Raw genomic sequence first — 25189 nt, 5'->3', positions numbered from 1 at the left:
CCAAAAAAGTGTTAAACATAGCAAAATATATTTTATATTTGAGATTCTTCAAAGTAGCCACCCTTTTCCTTGATGACAGCTTTGCACACTCTTGGTATTCTCTCAACCAGCTTCATGAGGTAGTCACCTGGAATGCATTTCAATTAACAGGTGTGCCTTTTTAAAAGTTAATTTGTGAAATTTCTTTCCTTCTTAATGCTTTTGAGCCAATCAGTTGTGTTGTGACAAGGTAGGGGGTGGTATACAGGAGATAGCCCACATTTGGTAAAAGACCAAGGCCATATTTTAGGGCTCACGAGTGGCGCAGCAGTCTAGGGCACTTCATCTCAGTGCAAGAGATGTCCCCACAGTCCCTGGTTCGAATCCAGGCTGTGTAACATCTGGCCGTGATTGGGAGTCCCATAGGGCGGTGCACAATTGGCCCAGGGTTGTCTGGGTTTGGCCTGGTAGGCTGTCATTGTAAATAAGAATTTGTTCTTAACTGACTTGCCTAGTTAAATAAAAATGATGTCAAGAACAGCTCAAATAAGCAAAGAGAAATGACAGTCCATCATTACTTTAAGACATTAAGGTCAGTCAATCAGGAAAATTTTAAAAACCTCAGGTGCAGTCGCAAAAACTATCAAGCGCTATGATGAAACTGGCTCTCATGTGGACCGTCACAGGAAAGAAAGACCCAGAGTTACCTCTGCTGCAGAGGATAAATTCTTTAGAGTTACCAGCCTCAGAAATTGCAGCCCAAATAAATGCTTCACAGAGTTCAAGTAACAGACACATCTCAACATCAACTGTTCAGAGGAGACTACGGGAATCAGGCCTTCATTTAATTAGAATTCAATGCACACTTAACCAGCATGGCTACCACAGCATTCTGCAGCGATACGCCATCCCATCTGTTTCGCATTTTGTGGGACTATCATTTGTTTTTCAACAGGACAATGACCCAACACACCTCCAGGCTGTGTAAGGGCTATTTGACCAAGAAGGAGAGTGATGGAGTGCTGCATCAGATGACCAGTAGCCTACAGTAGGTCACAGTAGGTTACAGTAGGTTACAATAGGCTAAAGTAGATGACAGTAGGCTACAGTAGGCTACAGTAGGTTACAGTAGGCTACTGTAGGTTACAGTAGGTTACAGTAGGTTACAATAGGCTAAAGTAGATGACAGTAGGCTAAAGTAGGTTACAGTAGGTTACAGTAGGTTACAGTAGGCTAAAGTAGGTTACAGTAGGTTACAGTAGGCTACAGTAGGTTACAGTAGGCTAAAGTAGGTTACAGTAGGTTACATTAGGTTACAGTAGAGTAGTTGCATAGCAGATGGTCCAGGAGCACAAGGAAGACAGGACAATGCCAAAGGACCAGCCATCCCTTCCCCCTCCGGGGGGCTAAAATGTATCTCTCTGTTACAGTGTCCAGAGGACTGACTATTGAACGGGTGATAGAATAATACTGCAGTATCCATGTTTAGCATCTATCAATGTTTATCATCTATCCATGTTTAGCATCTATCCATGTTTAGCACCAATCCATGTTTAGCACCAATCCATGTTTAGCATCTATCCATGTTTAGCACCTATCCATGTTTAGCGTATCTCCATGTTTAGCATCTATCCATGTTTAGCATCTATCTGTATCCATGTTTAGCATCTATCTGTATCCATGTTTAGCATTTATCTGTATCCATGTTTAGCATCTATCTGTATCCATGTTTAGCATCTATCTGTATCCATGTTTAGCATCTATCTGTATCCATGTTTAGCATCTGTCTGCATTCTTGTTTAGCATTTATCTGTATCCATGTTTAGCATCTATCCATGTTTAGCATGTATCTCTATCCATGTTTAGCATCTATCTGTATCCATGTTTAGCATCTATCTGTATCCATGGTTAGCATCTATCTGTATCCATGTTTAGCATCTATCTGTTTCCATGTTTAGCATCTATCTGGATAACTCTGGTGCTATCTACGGTATATGGATTTATGATCTCTGTGGTTACTTGTATCTGTACAGAGTGAACTCTGAATTACTATATGCAAGATGTTTTATGGTCGTCTCAGGAATTCTGTCTTATTTACATTGGTCTCATCCCCTACACAATCCTTTAAATGCTGTGACGCTATAGGTTTTGGTTGTGTGTCAGCAACATTTTTGCTATTTTCAGCATCATAATTATCGGCATACTTGCTGGCATTGGTACGAAAAGGCTGGGTTTTGATGAATTAACAAGTTGTCTGTGTGTCAAGTATTGGCCTCTCACTGGCCAATCAGAATGTGCTCCACGGCGAAATATGTGGTTGCTTCAAGTGGGGTACTTACTGTCTTTTATGTAATACTTTGGAATCAACTCCCATTCCAATGTTATTCAGTTATAGTTTGTTAAATGGCTTACTGAAACAAAATAACAAAATGTAGACCTATCTTGGCTAAATACAATAACTTGAACCCATTTGCCGTCCACATTGTTCTTAGTTGTTAGAGATAGGCAACTTTGATGGAGGTTGGGGCCACAAAACAAAAAACAACGTTGCGAGCAAAACAGTTTAGCAGATCCCCTTGTGAGAACGAAGAGAACATTTTTGAGATTTAAAGTGGTTTAAAGTGGAGGCAAATATTTACAGTTTTAATATGATGACTGGTGATCAACAGGCCCAACCCTGGTCGGTAATTCGACCATGCTTACTACAAGTTTAGATAGCTGGCCGCTAGTCTAACTCACCAATCAAAATATATATCTCACTGGTCATCCCCAAAGCCAACACCTACTTTGGCCGCCTTTCCTTCCAGTTCTCTGCTGCCAGTGACTGGAACGAATTGCAAAAATCGCTGAAGCTGGAGACTTACATTTCCCTCACTAACTTTAAACATCAGCTATCTGAGCAGCTAACCAATCGCTGCAACTGTACATAGTCCATCTGTAAATAGCCCACCCAATCTACCTACCCCATCCCCATATTGTTTTTATTTACTTTGCTGCTCTTTTGCACACCAGTATCACTACTTACATCTATTGGTCTGGGGGTGTTTCCAAGGGTATGGAAGTCGGCCATAATAACGGCCATCTTTAAATCGGGCGACCCTGCTGACGTGAGTAACTACAGGCCCATTAGTATACTACCTGTGGTGTCGAAGGTTGTTGAAAAGTGTGTAGCAGAACAACTGATTTCCCACCTCAACAACAGCCCCTTCACATTACACTTCAGAGCGAAACACTCCACAGAAACGGCCAACTGCTTTCTTCTGGAAAATGTGAAGTCCAAGATGGACAAAGGGGGCGTTGTTGGGGCTGTGTTTCTGGACCTAAGGAAGGCTTTTGATACTGTTAACCATGAGATTCTCATCACAAAATTGTCCAAGTTCAACTTTTCCCCCGATGCCTTGAGATGGATGAAATCATACCTTGAAGGCAGAACTCAGTGTGTCAGAGTGAGCAATGAGCTGTCGCCCACTCTTAGCTATGATGTGGGCGTGCCCCAAGGGTCAATACTGGGGCCCCTCCTGTTCAGCCTGTACATTAATGATCTGCCCTCTGTCTGTCCTGGGTCTGAAGTTCAAATGTATGCAGATGATAGAGTGATATATGTGCATGCAAAGAGTAAACAACAAGCTGCACAAGAACACACTACTGTAATGGTCCAGGTTACAAAGTGGCTCAGTGACTCGTGTTTGCATCTCAATGTGAAAAAAACTGTTTGCATGGTCTTCACAAAGAGGGCAACAGATGCTACTGAGCCAGATGTCTATGTGTTTAGCATCTAGAAGCTCCAGGTGGTATCTGATTTGAAGTACCTTGGCATCATACTTGATTCCAACCTCTCTTTTAAAAAGCATGTGAAAAAGGTAATTCAAATAACCAAATTCAACCTAGTTAATTTCCGATTTACACGAAATTGTTTGACTACAGAGGTAGCAAAACTGTACTTCCAATCTACGATACTACCCCCAGTTAACATACTGCTTGACTAGTTAGGCCCAAGCTTGCTGTACAACATTAAAACCTATTCAGTCTGTCTGCAAACAGGCTCTCAAAGTGCTTGATAGGAAGCCCAATAGCCATCATCACTGTTACATCCTCAGAAAGCATGAGCTCCTGAGTTGGGAAAATCTTGTGCAATACACCGACGCATGTCTTGTATTCAAGATCCTAAATGGCCTAGCTCCCCCTCCACTCAGTACTTTTGTTAAACAGAAAATCCAAACATATGGCAGCAGATCCACAAGGTCTGCCATGAGAGGTGACTGTATAGTTCCCTTAAGGAAAAGCATCTTTAGTAAATCTGCTTTCTCTGTGAGAGCTTCCCATGTCTGGAATACACTGCCATCACACACATAACTGCACCACATATCACACTTTCACAAAATGCATGAAGACATGGCTAAAGGCCAATCAGATTTGTGAACATAATCCCTAGCTGTGTATTGCTGCTTTCCATGTTGTCTGTAGCTTGTGAGGTGTGGAAACACTTTGTTGCTTTTATGGGTTTTGTCTTGTTGCTTTTTGTGCTGTGTTGCTCTGTCTGCATGCTATGTCTTGCTTGTCCTATGTTGCTCTGTTTGTATGCTACATCTAGCTTGTTCTATGTTGCTCTGTCTGTATGCTATGTCTTGCTTGTCCTATGTTGCTCTGTCTATATACTACATCTAGCTTGTCCTATGTTGCTCTGTCTGTATGCTATGTCTTGCTTGTCCTATGTTGCTCTGCGTGCCCTCACTGCTCAATGATTGTCTGCATTTTAATTGTTTTTAATAACCTGCCCAGGGACTGCGGTTGAAAATTAGCCGGCTGGCTAAAACCGTCACTTTTACTGAAAAGTTGATTAATGTGCACTGTCCCTGTAAAAATAAAATAAACTCAAATAAACTCAAACTTACTCACCATCGTCTGCTCATCATCATCTGCTCATCTATCACTCCAGTGTTAATCTGCTGAATTGTAATTATTTCACTACTACGTCCTATTTATTGCTTTACCTCCTCACGCCATTTGAACACACTGTATATAGACTTTCTTTTTTCTTTTTTTCTATTGTGTTATTGACTGTACGCTTGTTTATTCCATGTGTAACTCTGTGTTGTTGTTTGTGTCGCACCGCTTTGCTTTATCTTGGCCAGGTCGCAGTTGTAAATGAGAACTTGTTCTCAGCTAGCTTACCTGGTTAAATAAAGGTGAAATCATTTTTTATTTTTTTTGTCATTGCCGACATGGGCTAATTGAGTGAGTGCTGATGTACAACCAAATGTCAAAATGGCGCCTTGTGTATTCTAGTATTCTACCTCTCAACAGGAAGTTGAGACCCCGGCTGAGTTCAAAAAACAAAAACAAAAATGCCTTGGCAGCAGCTAATGGGGATTCTTAATAAAATACAAAGTTGCCTATCCCTGTTCTAAGTAATTGCTTGGCTTCAATAGCATTCACAGTGATATAAGGGCTAGGCCTACTGTAAATTGCATTATGGCTGAGCATGGACATGTAAAAACATTGTCAATAAGCAAGATTAAATTCATTATTGATTAGTCCTAAAAAGTGGACGAATAATTCTAAACAAAACAAAACTACAACTTCCCCCTCGAGACTGAAAAGATTTGGCATGGGTCCTCAGATCCTCAAAAGGTTTTACAGCTGCACCATCGAGAGCATCCTGACGGGCTGCATCACTGGCAACTGCTGGGCCCTCTGACCACAAGCTGGACAAAGATCCAGTATAAAGAGAGAAAGGGAGAATGTCCCCGGTATTTATTATTTAACTAGGCAAGTCAGTTAATGACAAATTCTTATTTTCAATGACAGCCTAGGAACAGTGAGGTGTTCAGGGGCAGAACAACTATAACGGTCGTCGTATGTAATGGACCAAGGTGCAGCGTGTTGAGTGCTCATTTTAACTTCTATTTGAACACTGACAAAACAAGAAAACGACCGAACGAACAGTATTGCATGCTACACACACAGCGGTGCAAAAACAACTTCCGACAAAGGACATGTGAAAACAGGGCTACCTAAGTATGACTCCCAATCAGCAGCAACGATGTACAGCTGTTCCTGATTGAGAGCCATACCAGGCCAACACAAAGAAATACACAACATAGACAGAGCATAGAAATACAAAACATAGAACATAACCAAACACCCCGTAATACTCTAAACAAACACCCCTCTACATAAACGCATATCCCAACAAACCTCGAACCACATAAAACAAATACCCCCCTGCCACGTCCAGACCAAATTACAATAAGAAATAACCCCTTTACTGGTCAGGACGTGACAACAACAGATTTTTACCTTGTCAGCTCGGTGATTCAATCTAGCAACCTTTCAGTTACTGGACCAACACTCTAACCACTAGGCTACCTGCTGCCCCATTATACTGCTCCCCCATTATACTGCTCCCCAATAGGCCTGTGTTGTATAAACACAGGAGAGCGAGAGTGAGAGAGAGAGAGATCAGATAACATTCACACTTCTCCATACGTTGCATTGCGAGCGCTCCACGGACGTTGTCACCATAATACCAGGAAGGTGATTCATTTTAATTGCACTGGTGTTGGAATTCCCTCCAAGCAGACCTAAAACTACAGGACCTGGTGTCCCTGGACGAGTTCAAAGGACAAATACATGAACAGGTTGTTGAGACATGTAGCTGTTTCTAGTTGTCACTAGTTTGCGTTGCCTTATGTAAGGAAGCATGTTGTTTTACTTCTCTCTCTCTCTCTCACACACACACACACACACACACACACACACACACACACACACACACACACACACACACACACACACACACACACACACACACATCCACTGTTTGTTTCCTGTTGTATTTGTGCGGTTGTCCATTTGTCTTACGTTGTTTTTATTTTTTTATTTTATTTTAATCCCAGCCCCCGTCCCCACAGGAGACCTTTTGCCTCTTGCCAGGCCGTCATTGTAAATAAGAATTTGTTTTTAATTGACTAGCCTGGTTAAATAAAGATTACATTTAAATAAATGTAACTGAGGAGTAATGACTGTTTTGACCACACAGTGGCAGCATGCATTATAAAATGAATTTTGTTTGAGGCTTCCTGGTCAGGCCCCCAGTAAAACTGTAGCCTACCTTGACAACACGCTTATTATCTATTTCACTTGCTTTGACAATGTTAACATATTTTTCGCATGCTAATAAAGCCCATTGAATTGAATTGAGAGAGAGAGAGAGAGAGAGAGTGTGAGAGATTGAAAGAGAGAGATTGAAAGAGAGAGAGAGATTGAAAGAGAGAGAGAGAGATTGAAAGAGAGAGAGATTGAAAGAGAGAGAGATTGAAAGAGAGAGAGATTGAAAGAGAGAGAGATTGAAAGAGAGAGAGAGAGAGAGAAAGAGAGAGAGAGAGAGAGAGAGAGAGAGAGAGAGAGAGAGAGATTTAAAGAGAGAGAGATTGAAAGAGAGAGAGATTGAAAGAGAGAGAGAGAGAGAGAGAGAGAGAGAGAGAGAGAAAGAGAGAGAGAGAGATTGAAAGAGAGAGAGAATTGTTCTGAGAGAAGGAAATATTTGAAATGTTCTAAATGCTGCACATGCCTAAACACCCCCCAAGGCATTCAGAGCCCTATATATACAATCAATGTTTGACTTGAGCTGAACCAAGGTGCTAGGTCCATCCTGAGGAGCTGCTCTCTGAGTATTCCCTGGACCTAACTGTGACATTAGAGTTGACTTGTGGCTTGGAGGTAGAGTTAACCAGTGGCTTGGAGGTAGAGTTAACCAGTGGTTTGGAGGTAGAGTTAACCAGTGGCTTGGAGGTAGAGTTAACCAGTGGCTTGGAGGTAGAGTTAACCAGTGGCTTGGAGGTAGAGTTGACCAGTGGCTTGGAGGTAGAGTTAACCAGTGGTTTGGAGGTAGAGTTAACCAGTGGCTTGGAGGTAGAGTTAACCAGTGGTTTGGAGGTAGAGTTAACCAGTGGCTTGGAGGTAGAGTTAACGAGTGGTTTGGAGGTAGAGTTAACCAGTGGCTTGGAGGTAGAGTTAACCAGTGGTTTGGAGGTAGAGTTAACCAGTGGTTTGGAGGTAGAGTTAACCAGTGGCTTGGAGGTAGAGTTAACCAGTGGCTTGGAGGTAGAGTTAACCAGTGGCTTGGAGGTAGAGTTGACCAGTGGCTTGGAGGTAGAGTTAACCAGTGGTTTGGAGGTAGAGTTAACCAGTGGCTTGGAGGTAGAGTTAACCAGTGGTTTGGAGGTAGAGTTAACCAGTGGCTTGGAGGTAGAGTTAACCAGTGGTTTGGAGGTAGAGTTAACCAGTGGCTTGGAGGTAGAGTTAACCAGTGGTTTGGAGGTAGAGTTAACCAGTGGCTTGGAGGTAGAGTTAACCAGTGGTTTGGAGGTAGAGTTGACAAGTGGTTTGGAGGTAGAGTTGACAAGTGGCTTGGAGGTAGAGTTGACCAGTGGCTTGTATTCATGCTTCCCCCAAAAATAATTTCTGTGTTTTTATCATTTTCCTTTAATTCGCAACAGGCTCAATGTATCTCACCAAAGAACGCATCCGAGCGAGCGAAACAGCGCCCCTCTCTCTGTATGTGTAGGACATCTATCTGATGCTGTCTGATCAAAAAGAGTATGACACTGTTGCCGCCCGTAGTGTTGAATGTGAGGGAAGCAAACAAGCTTTTGGTTTCCCTTGATTAAAAAATAAATAATTTAATGATAGCCAATTAGCATTGAGCTAAACTGAATGAGGTCAAATGTGAATGGTCCTGGTGCACACAAAAAATAAGTGTAATGGGAAGCCAGTTTAAATTTGGCTTCACTCCTATCGCATCTAGAGAAATAGTCTGAAAATGTTAACTTGCTTGACCACGCTGTAGGTAATGTAACTGTTTGTTACATTCAATATGTTTTCTGGACTTCACGGACAGAGGTTGCTCTCCGGTTTGGTTGAATTTATTCTGAGACTTTGTCTTCATATTGTCTCATGGTGTGAGGACAGACGCTGGGAGACGAGAGGCAAGTACAGGGAGTGAACATTTAATGGATAATAGACAAGAAACCAACAAGGACAGCGTCTGGACAGGGTAAAACATAACGACATCAATGCTGACACAGGGATGAAACACAGGAACAGACAGATATATGGAAGGCAATGAAAACGTGAAGGAGTCCAGGTGAGTCCAATGAAGCGCTGATGCGCGTACCGAAAGTGACATGGGTGCGTAACGATGGGCAGCCTCATTCAAGTTAATTTATTTTTATTTATTTTTTACTATTTTCCCCATTGTAGAATAATATTGAAGACGAGGTAAAGGCTAGCTACTTTTAAAGAATCTCAAATATAAAATATATTTTGATTTGTTTGAGAGAGAGAGAGAGAGAGAGAGAGAGACTCTTCTTCTTCCCACCCACCTCCCTATAGGTAGACCATGAATTATATAGACTACGATTAGGCTACCTGACCATCTCCACTGGTCAGGTGTAGGTTGTACCAGACTCTAAAGCCATAAATAACCATTATCCTACAGCCTCTGAAGCCATAAATAACCATTATCCTACAGCCTCTGAAGCCATAAATAAACATTATCCCACAGCCTCTGAAGCCATAAATAACCATTATCCTACAGCCTCTGAAGCCATAAATAACCATTATCCTACAGCCTCTGAAGCCATAAATAACCATTATCCCACAGCCTCTGAAGCCATAAATAACCATTATCCTACAGCCTCTGAAGCCATAAATAACCATTATCCAACAGGCTCTGTGTAGACATTACCTTTAAAAATGGACATGTTTATTCTAATAGAGACTCCCGAGTGGCACAGCAGTCTAAGGCACTGCATCTCAGTGCTAGAGACGTCACTACAGACCCTGGTTCGATTCCAGGCTGTATCACAACCGGCCGTGATTGGGAGTCCCATAGGACGGCGCCCAATTGGCCCAGCGTCGTACGTGTTAGGGTTTGGCCGGGATATGCTGTCATTGTAAATAAGAATTTTTTCTTAATAACTGACTGTCCTAGTTAAATAAAGGTTAAATAAAAAATGTAAATAAACAGACACCTTATTGCATACTTTGAAATTATATTAGGCTATGTAAGCTAAATATACAAGTAAAAAATATATTAAACAAATATCCTAAAGTATAATCTTTTCGAAAGTACTAAAGTTACTGTTCCCACTACAACATAAACAATACTTAAATCCATGTAATGTTGTCCTTGAGACATTTAAATGAACCGCTGTAGAAGTCCATTCATTCCTATGGGACTGTGGGACTGTGTTTCTGAGGAGTGACAATATGACCGTCGACTGGGTTTAAAGCCTCTCATTGGCCAATACACGGAATCAGCGATCCATGGTTTATATACATCATTGGCTGCATCGCGCTGAGCTCACTTCCGTGTATTCTTTATTCCACGGACGCGTGCTTCCGTGTCCATTTTCACAAGTCAAGGCACCGCGACAGGAGCACTCGAGAGCTCACAGCGAGAGCTCTACATGCGAAGAAGTGGACATTTACACACTTTTGCGTAAACAACTGGACTATTTCTTCTTCTGTTTATTTGTATTTTTTCTATCCACTCTAAGCTTGATTTTTAATTGCACATTTTGTATTACGAACTGATTTAAACGCCAAAATGGAGAATCAAGAAAGCAAGTATCTCCCGGAGCTTCTCGCGGAGAAGGACAGTATGGACGTGTCGTTTACGCACGCTATGAAACTTTTATCAGCAGGTAAAAACACGTTTTATTGGCAAATGTCCTGCCTCGACCAAAATGATTGATATTTTAGCCATTGTGATAAGATATTATTTTTTAATCGTGTGTTTTGAAAACGACGCACATTGGCTAGACGGGACTGCTAACGTGGGTCTGCAAACAGACCCTTTTCATGGTCTGTGCTACGACCCGTCACCCCACTGCACCTACACGGTGACACGGTCTAGACACGGTTTAACAAACCCGTTGAATGAAACCGTGAAATACTAGCTCTCATTATCGAGTTTGTGGATTTCCATGCGCACATGGTAACCTATCTGAAATCTCTCCCTACCGTATGCTCCAAGCTGCCACCACTCTATTGTCATAGTGGTCTTTCTGTGTCCTCAAACCAGAGAGAGAGAAACCACAGAGAGAGAAACCAGAGAGAGAGAAACCAGAGAGAGAGAAACCAGAGAGAGAGAAACCAGAGAGAGAGAAACCAGAGAGAGAGAGAGAAACCAGAGAGAGAGAAAGACACAGAGAGAGAGAGAAAGACACAGAGAGAGAGAGAGAGACACAGATAGAGAGAGAGAGAGAGACAGAGAGAGAGAGAGACAGAGAGAGAGAGAGAGACAGAGAGAGAGAGAGAGACACAGAGAGAGAGAGACACAGAGAGAGAGAGAGAGACACAGAGAGAGAGAGACACAGAGAGAGAGAGAGAGAGACACAGAGAGAGAGAGAGACACAGAGAGAGAGAGACAGAGAGAGAGAGACACCAGAGAGAGAGAGAAACCAGAGAGAGAAACCAGAGAGAGACAGTGATAGGACGTTCTGGCGTCTTTGTGTGGCAGATAACACCCTTATTGTGTGGTCGTTGCCCCCCAGCAAACAAGCACAAAATACCATGTTTTCTGTCCCCTCGGCAGGCTGTCCAGAAACCCTTTGTATTTCCAATGTGGGTGACAGAGGGAGAAACTAATCCTCGTTGCATGTAGGTCGCTTTAAAACGGAATGTATGTGATTTATAAAAAAACAATTGTGATGGTTTATTTTGAGTAGCCTACTATGGAAGCAAAAGTTGTGGGTGTGGTGAGACAAGCACGTTTTGTTCTGACTAGCAAACAACCGCTCAAGGGAGGATTTATTCAAGTTTACACCGTAAGAGAAGAAAAAAAAAAGCATTTCAAATATATTTCTGCAATGTATTTTACATTTAAAAATGATTAAAAACATATGTTAATACTTGACGTACATCTGTAAATGTATTTGGAATACATGTGTTTGGTATGGAAATGTATAATTTGTTTTAAAACGGCAGGGTTCGAGGTCAGTTTAATACAGTGTAACTGTGTGACGATACCAGTAAGAATTAAGCAGTTTGTCTACCTGAACACGGTTGTTGTAGTTATTCGGTCAGTTTCGAGATGCTACCATTTCTGGGTTTATTTTTTAATTACTTTTGTTTTTTTTGGGGGGGGGGCTGGTTTCACGAACACATTTTAAGTCTAGTCCTGGACTAAATGGCATGCTCAGTGGGGATTCTCCAAGGAAATAACAGTTAATCTGTGTCCAGGAAACGGGCCCTTTTCAGTTCATTCAAATGTGTAAAATATTACAACTAAATTCTATTTTGAAAGGCAGAAATCCGGAGAAGCACAGCAATGAGTGGTTTAACATGTCTGAAATGTGTATAGTCTGGTGTTACAGCTGGATCTGATACACTTTTCCATGGGGAAATTTGTTTTTCCCTCGGTCCTTTCCACCAACGTGTTTTGCATTATAATACAGACCTCCTGGAATGGAAATCTAGTACAGTACCGTAACCTACCACTTGGTGGCGGTAGTTCATAGATATTGTTTAGCCATCTGACCTTATCAAGACCCTTTGGTGGCTGACAGTCAGTGCCTTTTGAGATCACAGATGAAGGAATTTTATTTGTATAAATTTTTTATTTCATCTTTTTATCCAGGTAGGCTAGTTGAACAATTTCTCATTTGCAACTGCGACCTGGCCAAGATAAAGCGTAGCAATTTGACACATACAACAGAGTTACACATGGAATAAACAAAACATGCAGTCAATAATACAGTAGAACAAAAAGTCCATATACAGTGAGTGCAAATGAGGTAAGTTAAGGCAATAAATAGGCCGTGGTGGTGAAGTAATTACAATATAGCAATTAAACACTGGAATGGTAGATGTGCAGAAGACAAATGTGCAAGTAGAGATACTGGGGTGCAAAGGAGCAAGCTAAATAAATAAATACAGTATGGGGATGAGGTAGGTATATAGATGGGCTATGTACAGGTGCAGTGATCTGTGAGCTGCTCTGACAGCTGGTGCTTAAAGCTAGTGAGGGAGATATGAGTCTCCACCTTAAGAGATTTTTGCAGTTCGTTCCAGTCATTGGCAGCAGAGAACTGGAAGGAAAGACGACCAAAGGAGGAATTGGCTTTGGGGAAGACCAGAGAGATATACCTGCTGGAGCGCGTGCTACGAGTGGGTGCTGCTATGGTGACCAGTGAGCTGAGATAAGGCAGGGCTTTACCTAGCAGAGGCTTGTAGATGACCTGTAGCCGGTGGGTTTGGCGACGAGTATGAAGCGAGGGCCAACCAACGAGAGCGTACAGGTCGCAATGATGGATGGCAAACTGCATCCAGTTTGTCCAGTAGAGTGTTGGAGGCTATTTTATAGATGACATCACTGAAGTCGAGGATCGGTAGGATGGTCAGTTTTATGAGGGTGTGTTTGGCAGCATGGGTGAAGGATGCTTTGTTGCGAAATAGGAAGCCGATTCTAGATTTAATTTTGCATTGGAGATGCTTAATATGAGTCTGGAAGGAGAGTTTACAGTCTAACCGGACACCCAGGTATTTGTAGTTGTCCACGTATTCTAAGTCAGAACCGTCCAGAGTAGTGATGCTGGACGGGCAAGCAGGTGCGGGCAGTGATCGATTGAATAGCATGCATTTAGTTTTACTTGCGTTTAAGAGCAGTTGGAGGCCACGGAAGGAGAGTTGTATGGCATTGAAGCTCGTCTGGAGATTAGTTAAGTGTCCAAAGAGGGGCCAGACGTATACAGAATGGTGTTGTCTACGTAGAGGTGGATCAGAGAATCACCAGCAGCAAGAGCAACATCATTGATTTATACAGAGAAGAGAGTCGGCCTGAGAATTGAACCCTGTGGCACTCCCATAGAGACTGCTAGAGGTCCGGACAACAGGCCCTCAGACTTCAGTGTGTCAAATCGATCTGAGAAGTAGTTGGTAAACCAGGTGATGCAATAATTTGAGAAACCAAGGCTGTCGAGTCTGCCAATTAGAATGTGGTGATTGACAGAGTCGAAAGCCTTGGCCAGGTCGATGAATACAGCTGCACAGTAATGTCTCTTATCGATGGCGGTTATGATATCGTTTAGGACCTTGAGCGTGGCTGAGGTGCACCCATGACCAGCTCTGAAACCAGATTGCATAGCGGAGAAGGTACGGAGTGTCACCCCTTTTGAAGAGGGGGATGACTGCGGCAGCTTTCCAATCTTTGGGAATCTCAGACGATACGAGAGGTTGTAATAGGGGTTGCAACAATTTCGGCAGATAATTTTAGAAAGAGAGGGTCCAGATTGTCTAGCCCGGCTGATTTGTATGGGTCCAGATTTTGCAGCTCTTTCAGAACATCAGCTATCTGGATTTGGGTGAAGGAGAAATTGTGGGGGCATTGGCGGGTTGCTGTGGAGGGTGCCGGGCTGTTGACCGGGGTAGGGGTAGCCAGATGGAAAGCATGGCCAGCCGTAGAGATGCTTATTGAAATTCTCAATTATAGTGGATTTATCGGTGGTTACAGTGTTTTCTAGCCTCAGAACAGTGGGCAGCTGGGATGCTCTTATTCTCCATCGACTTTAGTGTCCCAGAACTTTTTTGAGTTAGTACTACAGGATGCAAATTTCTGTTTGAAAAAGCTAGCCTTAGCTTTTCTAACTGCCTGTGTATATTTGTTCCTAACTTCCCTGAAAAGTTGCATATCACGGGGGCTATTCGATGCTAATGCGGAACGCCACAGGATGTTTTTGTGCTGGTCAAGGGCAGACAGGTCTGGAGTGAACCAGGACTATATCTATTCCTAGTTCCATTTTTTTTTGAGTGGTGCATGCTTATTTAAGATGGTGAGGAAGGCACTTTCAAAGAATAGCCAGGCATCTACTGATGGGATGAGGTCAATGTCATTCCAGGATACCCTGGCCAGGTCGATTAGAAAGGCCTACTCGCAGAAGTGTTTTAGGGAGTGTTTGACAGTGATGAGGGATGGTTGTTTGGTCAAATACCCATTACGGATGCAGGCAATGAGGCAGTGATCGCTGAGATCTTGGTTGAAAACAGCAGAGGTGTATTTGGAGGGTGAGTTAGTTAGGATGACATCTGAGGGTGCCCATGTTTACGGATTTGGGGTTGTACCTGGTAGGTTCAATGATAATTTGTGTGAGATTGAGGGCATCAAGCTTAGATTGTAGGATGGCCGGGGTGTTAAGCATGTCCCAGTTTAGGTCACCTAGTAGCACGAGCTCAGAAGATAGATGGGGGGCAATCAATTCACATATGGTATCGGGGACAGAGGGAGGTCTATAGCAAGTGGCAACAGTGAGAGATTTGTTTCTGGAAAGGTGCATTTTTAGAAGTAGAAGCTTGAATTGTTTGGGTACAGACTTGGATAGTAATACAGAACTCTGCAGGCTATCTTTGCAGTAGATTGCAACACCGCCCCCTTAGGCAGTTCTATCTTGGCGGAAAATGCTATAGTTAGCGATGGAGATTTCAGGGTTTTTGGTGGTTTTCCTAAGCCAGGATTCAGACCCAGCTAAGACACCCGGATTGGCAGAGTATGCTAAAGCAGTGAGTAAAACAAACTTAGGGAGTAGGCTTCTAATGTGAACATGCATGAAACCAAGGCTTTTACGGTTACAGAAGTCAACAAATGAGAGTACCTGTGGAGTGGGAGTGGAGCTAGGCATTGCAGGACCTGGATTAACCTCCACATCACCAGAGGAGAAGTAGGATAAGGGTACGGCTAAAGGCTATATGAACTGGACGTCTAGCACGTTCAGAACAGAGAGTAAAAGGAGCAGGTTTCTGGGCACGATAGCATAGATTCAAGGCATAGTGTACAGACAAAGGTAAGGTTGGATGTGAGTACATTGGAGGTAAACCTAATGATAAGAGAGATATAGTCTCTAGAGACGTTTAAACCAGGTGATGTCGTCGCATATGTAGGAGGTGGAACAACATGGTTGGTTAAGGCATATTGAGCAGGGCTAGAGGCTCTACAGTGAAATAAGACAGTAATCACTAACCAGGACAGTAATGGACGAGGCATATTTATATTAGAGAGAGGCATGCGTAGCCAAGTGAACATATGGGTCCAGTGAGTGGTTGGGCTGACTGGGGACACGGCGATTCAGACAGTTAGCAGGCCGATGCTAACAGTTAGCAGGCCGGGGCTAAACAAGCTAGCAGTTAGCAGACCGGGGCTGGCAAGCTAGCAGTTGGCAGACCGGGGCTGGCAAGCTAGCAGTTGGCAGACCGGGGCAGGCAAGCTAGCAGTTGGCAGACTGGGGCAGGCAAGCTAGCAGTTGGCAGACCGGGGCAGGCAAGCTAGCAGTTGGGGGACGTCGCGATGGGGGTAAGTCTGTTTTTGCCTCTTCGTGCAGTGACATCGATAGACCAGTCATGGAATTAGTAGGGTTCCAAGTAGCTCTAGGTAGCTAGTAGGCCACGGTTAGCAGAATGGGTCTTCAGCGGACGTCGCGCCTGAGGGGCCTGTTGGAATCCTCGTGCAGATTATTTCGGTATTCCAGTCGTAGAGGATCGGCGGGGTTCCGTGCCCCGTACCCGTAGTAGAAGGGGTCCGGATATTGTAGCCCATGAGTGGGCTTCGATGGTAGCACAGGATCCCTGGTCGGGCTAGCTTCAGGCTAATTGGTGCTTGCTCTGTGATCTAAACGCTAGCCAGGAGTAGTCACCCGGGATTGCGGTTAGCTAGTTGCGAAGATCCAGATGAATATGTTCAGAGTTTGCGGTAGGAATCCGGGGATATGGGGGAAAAAAATTAAAATTATAATAATAATAGGTCCGTTATGCTCTGGTTTGAGTCACGTTGTTCGAACTGGCGAGAGCTTTCCGAGCTAAAGGTTAGCTGATGACCGCTAGCAATGGTTTGCTGACTGATAGCTGGTAGGTAGTTAGCTGGCTAGCTTCAGTTGAGGGATTCCAGATCTGAAGTAAATAGAAATACTTTGGAGAAAAAAAACAGACCCATGCCACATTGGGTGAGGCGGGTTGCAGGAGAGTATTTAGAAGTTAAGTTTTAGGAAAATATTTTAAACAAATATGCGAAGAAAAAGATGTATACAAGGGACAGGACAAAGACAAAGATGTCTGACTGCTACGCCATCTTGGATCATCTTGGAATGATGGGTCATTGTTGCTAGAAAAGTGTCTTGGTTTATTGTCTCGTAAAATACTGTATACTCAAAACATACTGTATACTCAAAACGTTTCAGGTGGGTTGCCACTAGGTCTATCAGAAAGTCACAATACAAAAAAAAAGAAAAAGCTTCTGTATATCTCACCTTGCCTTTGTCCCTCATAGAGCTTTTGTCCAGTACTGCTTAATAATTACCATTGTAAAATGTCTTCTCTTGATATTGCTAGATATGGCTAGCCTGCTAGATATATGGCTAGCCTGCTAGATATATGGCTAGCCTGCTAGATATATGGCTAGCCTGCTAGATATATATATGGCTAGCCTGCTAGAGTGCCTTTAGGCTACTGTAGTGGGACAATGCAACGTGTCAGTGTGTCACTGGCTGGTCAAAGGAGAGTACAGAACAATACACATGCCTAGTGCCTTTGAGTGGTACAGTACCTGTGCGGCTGGTCAATAAAGTTTAGATTAGTACAGCAGACGCCGCTGCTAGCGAACCTCTGGCTCCCGGCTGCTAGCGAACCTCTGGCTCCCGGCTGCTAGCGAACCCTCTGGCTCCCGGCTGCTAGCGAACCCTCTGGCTCACGGCTGCTACTGAACCCTCTGGCTCCCGGCTGCTAGCGAACCTCTGGCTCCCGGCTGCTAGCGAACCCTCTGGCTCCCGGCTGCTAGCGAACCCTCTGGCTCCCGGCTGCTAGCGAACCCTCTGGCTCCCGGCTGCTAGCGAACCCTCTGGCTCCCAGCTGCTACTGAACCCTCTGGCTCCCGGCTGCTAGCGAACCTCTGGCTCCCGGCTGCCAGCAAACCCTCTGGCTCCCGGCTGCTACTGAACCTCTGGCTCCCGGCTGCAACTGAACCCTCTGGCTCCCGGCTGCTACTGAACCCTCTGGCTCCCGGCTGCTAGCGAACCCTCTGGCTCCCGGCTGCTAGCGAACCCTTTGGCTCCCGGCTGCTAGCGAACCCTTTGGCTCCCGGCTGCTAGCGAACCCTCTGGCTCCCGGCTGCTAGCGAACCCTCTGGCTCCCGGCTGCTAGCGAACCCTCTGGCTCCCGGCTGCTACTGAACCTCTGGCTCCCGGCTGCTACTGAACCCTCTGGCTCCCGGCTGCTAGCGTAGTTGACACGTTTGCACGTGGCATTCTGAGATGCTGTCATGACTTAAGGCTCTTTCACGTGTATGACTTCTAATGGTAACTACATTGTAGCTCAGTTGGTAGAGCATGGTGTTTGCAACGTGTTTGCAATGCCAGGGTTGTGGGTTCGATTCCCACGGGGGGCCAGCACAGGAAAAAAAATTTGTTGAAATGTATGCATTCACTACTGTAAGTCGCTCTGGATAAGAGCGTCTGCTAAATGACTAATATGTAAATGTATAACATGGTAAGATTTCGTGTTTGAATCAATTGAATTCTCCCTTGTAGAAATCGAGAGAATCCAGAAAGGTGAGCCCAAGAAGGAAGGAGGAGATGCGTACCTGGACCTTTTCACCGTCAAGAATATCAAACTGAAGGAACGCGTGCTCATACCTGTCAAACAGTATCCGAGGGTAAGTCTTTTTCCCCTTTTACTCCTGTCCTTCATTCAGCAGCAAGGCTTAAATTACATGGGTGTCTGGGAGTATGCAAGCTCTCAGCCATGCTTTAGGGGACTCCAAATCAAACTTTATTTGTCACATGCGCCGAGTACAAGTGTAGACCTTACCGGGAAATGCTTACTTACAAGCCCTTAACCAACAGCTCTGTTTTTAAGACGAGTTAAGAAATGACACTGTTGGTTAAGGGCTTGTAAGCATTTCAGGGAGGTAACACATGTCACAGTAAAATGTTTCTCCCCGAGGGACAATGATCAGCGTTTTAATAGATTTCCTCCACCCTCATTATTTAAAGTGGTACTAAAATCTCTGTATTTACATGGTGATTACACGGCTGGCAGAAACTTTAGTATGTCCACAACCCTTCTACCAGTCTGCCGCTTGCATAATTGTTTCCGTTATAGCTGCTTCATGTTTCAAGTACTTTGATTGCCTAGTTCCTTATACTAGTGAAGGTCTTCCACATTTTGTATTGGGAAAGGCGATGTGACCCACTCTGAAACACTGTGCTTTAAGCAACAGGTACAGAAACAGTACAGCATCTTTTCAATACTCTAGAAGCCTTATTCACAGTGACCCATCCGCTGGACCCCCCCCACACACAAAAAAAACGGTTGAATCAACATTGTTTCCATGTCATTTCAACAAAAACATTCAATGTGCTGACGTTGAATTAAATTGGAAATCTGATTTAGATTTGAAGAAATTCATCAAACTAAGGGAATTTAGTATTGTTTTCACCCAAGTTAACTATAAAATCCAATGATGTGAAATGTTTTGTTGATTTCACATTCAATTCACGTTAGTTGACAACCAAATGTGTAAAAAAAAAAAAAAAAAATGTTAAAATGACGTCTGTGCCCAGTGGGATGTAGAAATCACATTGTTAGGCTATGATTCGTTTAATGTTTAATGTTTAAACGGGTTTCATTTGTTGGCTGACCTGGTCTGTCCTGTCCCAAGTAACATACCAGCACCTCAGACTTTTGAAGCCGTATGCTGTTACACAAGGAACCATGTTCTGTAGTATAAAGCTGTCTTGTTTTCCTGTTTCCAGTTCAACTTTGTGGGAAAGATACTTGGCCCTCAGGGCAACACAATCAAACGCCTTCAGGAAGAGACTGGGGCCAAGATCTCTGTACTTGGCAAAGGCTCCATGAGGGACAAAGCCAAGGTGAGAGAGCTGACATATATATATACTTCACACATCTGCTATCCACCTGTTACGCGTACACATTATCCACCTGTTACGCACACACACATTATCCACCTGTTACACACACACACATTATCCACCTGTTACGCACACACATTATCCACCTGTTACGCACACACACATTATCCACCTGTTACGCACACACATTATCCACCTGTTACACACACACACATTATCCACCTGTTACACACACACACATTATCCACCTGTTACACACACACACATGATCCACCTGTTACACACACACACATGATCCACCTGTTACACACACACACATTATCCACCTGTTACACACACACACATGATCCACCTGTTACACACACACACATTATCCACCTGTTACGCACACACACATTATCCACCTGTTACGCACACACACATTATCCACCTGTTACGCACACACACACATTATCCACCTGTTACACACACACACATTATCCACCTGTTACACACACACACACATTATCCACCTGTTACGCACACACGCACGTTATCCACCTGTTACGCACACACATTATCCACCTGTTACGCACACACACACGTTATCCACCTGTTACGCGCACATCTGAGGGAGGGAGTCTAGCCACAGCTGTCCTACAGCGGAGGGAGGGAGGGAGTCTGGCCACAGCTGTCCTAAAGCGGAGGGAGGGAGGGAGTCTAGCCACAGCTGTCCTACAGCGGAGGGAGAGAGGGAGGGAGTCTGGCCACAGCTGTCCTACAGCTGTATGAAGGGATGGTTAGGTGCACCTGACTCGCCCTGAAAGTGAGGGTAGATTTATCTCACCTGGTTGACACCTCTTTTAGATTTAACTGTCCGTGGTCACCTGATAAAGGCCATGTTGTCTAAAAGACTGTCATAGGTTACATAGACCGAGGTAGCTTGTCTTCCTCAATAAGCTCTCTAACTGTCCTGTGTTGTGTTTCAGGAGGAGGGTCTGAGGAAAGGTGGTGAGGCCAAGTACGCACACCTGTCCATGGAGCTGCATGTCTTCATCGAGGTGTTTGCCCCCGTGCCCGAGGCTTACCTACGCATGGCACACGCCATGGAGGAAGTCAAGAAGTTCCTGTTTCCTGTGAGTGGATTACACTCTTAAGTGTGGTGGTTCTGTAAGATGCTGTGTTGTATCGCCTTTCGTGTCCTTGTCCGACCCTGCAGTACACTCTCTTAAAAATAAAGGTACAAGTTGAAACCAAATAGGGTGCTGAGAGCGATGCCCTAGGGGACAATTTTTAGGCTCTCCGAAGAACCATAAATGGGATGGTTCTTTTGAAGAACCATAAAAATAAACGTTTCTGCCCTCCGGAATTGAATAGCCCTGCTGTAGGGTTTTTAGTCTTATTTGCATATTTCCCAGCGTGCCTTTGGAGTGAACTTTAGAGGTACCAGTCTTGACTGTGTTGGTAGCATTCATTCATTTTCAGTCCTGTTGCTTCACCAAGTGAGATCCTAAGTGAATATGTTATCATTAAACTGACATTCTTTAAGATGATACAGTACATCTCATAAGGCCTTCTTTTGAGGGTGTAGTTTTACCCTAATACCGTGGCATAAAACTGATTAGTTTATAGGCCACATCAAACTACAAGTCCCATTATGCTTGCTTACAGTGCTCTGTGATTCCTGTTGGAATCCGGCCAGACTGGGGATATTAAACATTTAGACTTTTCATTCACCTGCATCCTCCATTCAGAATGACTGCCAGGATTAGGAAGACTAATGTATGAAACAACCTAAACCATATCATCTGAAACAAATATTTCAGAATGATTTAGATAAATGTGTATTATTTATACACTGCTCAAAAAAATAAAGGGAACACTTAAACAATACATCCTAGATCTGAATGAAAGAAATAATCTTATTAAATACTTTTTTCTTTACATAGTTGAATGTGCTGACAACAAAATCACACAAAAATAATCAATGGAAATCCAATTTATCAACCCATGGAGGTCTGGATTTGGAGTCACACTCAAAATTAAAGTGGAAAACCACACTACAGGCTGATCCAACTTTGATGTAATGTCCTTAAAACAAGTCAAAATGAGGCTCAGTAGTGTGTGTGGCCTCCACGTGCCTGTATGACCTCCCTACAACGCCTGGGCATGCTCCTGATGAGGTGGTGGATGGTCTCCTGAGGGATCTCCTCCCAGACCTGGACTAAAGCATCCGCCAACTCCTGGACAGTCTGTGGTGCAACGTGGCGTTGGTGGATGGAGCGAGACATGATGTCCCAGATGTGCTCAATTGGATTCAGTTCTGGGGAACGGGCGGGCCAGTCCATAGCATCAATGCCTTCCTCTTGCAGGAACTGCTGACACACTCCAGCCACATGAGGTCTAGCATTGTCTTGCATTAGGAGGAACCCAGGGCCAACCGCACCAGCATATGGTCTCACAAGGGGTCTGAGGATCTCATCTCGGTACCTAATGGCAATCAGGCTACCTCTTGCGAGCACATGGAGGGCTGTGCGGCCCCCCCAAAGAAATGCCACCCCACACCATGACTGACCCACCGCCAAACCGGTCATGCTGGAGGATGTTGCAGGCAGCAGAACGTTCTCCACGGCGTCTCCAGACTCTGTCACGTCTGTCACATGTGCTCAGTGTGAACCTGCTTTCATCTGTGAAGAGCACAGGGCGCCAGTGGGGAATTTGCCAATCTTGGTGTTCTCTGGCAAATGCCAAACGTCCTGCACGGTGTTGGGCTGTAAGCACAACCCCCACCTGTGGATGTCAGGCCCTCATACCACCCTCATGGAGTCTGTTTCTGACCGTTTGAGCAGACACATGCAAATTTGTGGCCTGCTGGAGGTCATTTTGCAGCGCTCTAGCAGTGCTCCTCCTGCTCCTCCTTGCACAAAGGCGGAGGTAGCGGTCCTGCTGCTGGGTTGTTGCCCTTCTACGGCCTCCTCCACGTCTCCTGATGTACTGGCCTGTCTCCTGGTAGTGCCTCCATGCTCTTGACACTACGCTGACAGACACAGCAAACCTTCTTGCCACAACTCGCATTGATGTGCCATCCTGGATGAGCTGCACTACCTGAGCCACTTGTGTGGGTTGTAGACTCCGTCTCATGCTACCACTAGAGTGAAAGCACTGCCAGCATTCAAAAGTGACCAAAACATCAGCCAGGAAGCATAGGAACTGAGAAGTGGTCTGTGGTCACCACCTGCAGAACCACTACTTTAATGGGGGTGTCTTGCTAATTGCCTATAATTTCCACCTGTTTTCTATTCCATTTGCACAACAGCATGTGAAATTTATTGTCAATCAGTGTTGCTTCCTAAGTGGACAGTTTGATTTCACAGAAGTGTGATTGACATGGAGTTACATTGTGTTGTTTAAGTGTTCCCTTTATTTTTTTGAGCAGTATATAATACTGATGGGTGTTGGTTTTGTTTGACCACTGGTTATTAACATCAACACCGGGGCTATTTTACACCACTGAGTGTTAATGTGACTAAATCCACACTAGAAAAATGACACAGAAAAATCAACAATATTTTACACTGACCAATATGCTGTGTGCTATGAAAGAAACACATCTGCATACTTCTGAAGAACTGTAGATTCCAAGTCAAGAACCTCACACTTAACTAAAAAAAGGTTCTTTATCGGGCAAGAATTTTCGAAGGAACCTTAAGAGCTGAAGAACCCTTTAAGAACCTTTTTTTTTTTTTTTTTCAGTGTACCTTGTCAAGGTTGTGATCAGTTGAGGAAACTAGCTTGTATTTTGTATTAGGAAAATGCAGGTTATTTTTCAGGACACAAATATTTTTTTTTTTTGTCATGGTATTGATTGGTCTGTTTGAACAATACACCAAGCAAGCACCAAGTCAGTAGATGGACTGGCCGACGGTGCCTGTTTACCTGGAATAAACAGTTTGGATAGGGCAGCGAGCCTAATAAGTAATCAGCTTAAGAATAATTGGTGACTTTCCCAGTGTCAGCAGGGTGGCACCCATATGGCTCTAAATGTCCGTTAGCCTCCTGCGTTAAACGAGGACGAAGAGACGTGAGGTGCTGCCCCCAGACACTCATCTAACTGCTGTGGTACACTGTGGCATCGGTAAAACAGTAGGTGAATTGCTTCAATGGACTCGTTACTACGCCAGCATGAGCTGAATTCTTGAAAATAGAATGGAGTGTAATTTTCCACTGAGCAGTGTGAAACTGCTCTGCCTACGTCCACTTTTCTACCCTGGGACAGGGGACCTATAGAGTGTGTAGGTTTTTGTTCCAGCTCAGCATGAACACAAGTCAGGTCTGCAGATGGCGGTAGTGTTGGGACCTAGAGAATGTGCAGGCTTTTGTTCCGGCCCAGCACTTAATTTTGTCGTGCACCAATAGAAAATGGTATTGGTGCATGTCCTAAGTTTAATAAAAAAAAAAAAATTATTTAGCAAAGGTTTTTCATATAGAGGTTGCTACAGATCTGTACCTGAGGGAAACCTCGAGCTACAGCATTCTAGGGTCCCCAGCTCAACTCTGGTGGCCCTTTCCTGGAGCATTGGGGACTGCCATGTGGCCTCTAATGCATTGGAGGGATACAAAGTTTGGTAAATTAATAAAACTGAGTCTGATTTTACTGAATTCTGTTACCAAACTTTGCATCTGTGCAGTTTTTCCAGTAAATGTTTTTATTTTATTTATGTAAATTGTTCAATGTAGTCATTGTGCATAGAGTTGTGATTCCTTAAATGTTTTTTGTTTGACTTACATTCTAAAGTGAAATATTTGAGAACTCGTAATTCTGTGACTGTGTAATTATTCTAATTGCTATACTAGCCACTCCCTCAGATGTCTGGTTGGTAACGGCAACAATGGCTGACCGTAAAATACTATGACGTTGTGCACTGCAACATGCCATGCCATACCGCAGCATGCCATACCATACCGCAACATGCCATACCATACCGCAGCATGCCATACCATACCGCAACATGCCATACCATACCGCAACATCCCATACCATACCGCAACATGCCATACCATACCGCAACATCCCATACCATACCGCAACATGCCATACCATACCGCAGCATCCCATACCATACCGCAGCATCCCATACCATACCGCAGCATGCCATACTATACCGCAGCATCCCATACCATACCGCAACATGCCATACCGCAACATGCCATACCATACCGCAACATGCCATACCATACCGCAACATGCCATACCACACCGCAACATGCCATACCATACCGCAACATGCCATATCATACCGCAACATCCCATA

At 44.1% G+C, this 25189-nt stretch overlaps 1 protein-coding gene across 2 annotated transcripts in view; it reads left to right on the top strand.

Moving 5' to 3' along the window:
- Window positions 1-10350: 10350 nt before the first annotated feature.
- Window positions 10351-25189, top strand: part of khdrbs1b (KH domain containing, RNA binding, signal transduction associated 1b) — a 30428-nt gene continuing 15589 nt past the window's right edge. For both annotated transcript variants that reach the window (XR_003871736.1, XM_029732832.1), the window contains exons 1-4: window positions 10351-10691; window positions 18555-18679; window positions 19782-19898; window positions 20867-21013. Coding sequence is in view for 1 of the 2 variants with exons in the window: in XM_029732832.1 (XP_029588692.1) it covers window positions 10595-10691; window positions 18555-18679; window positions 19782-19898; window positions 20867-21013 (486 nt within the window). In the remaining variant the exon portion in view is untranslated. The remainder of the gene's footprint in view (window positions 10692-18554; window positions 18680-19781; window positions 19899-20866; window positions 21014-25189) is intronic.

This window comes from Salmo trutta, chromosome 34, assembly GCF_901001165.1.
Source record: "Salmo trutta chromosome 34, fSalTru1.1, whole genome shotgun sequence".
In the NCBI taxonomy this organism is placed as follows: Eukaryota; Metazoa; Chordata; class Actinopteri; order Salmoniformes; family Salmonidae; genus Salmo; species Salmo trutta.
This window is presented reverse-complemented; position numbering and strand designations above follow the sequence as displayed.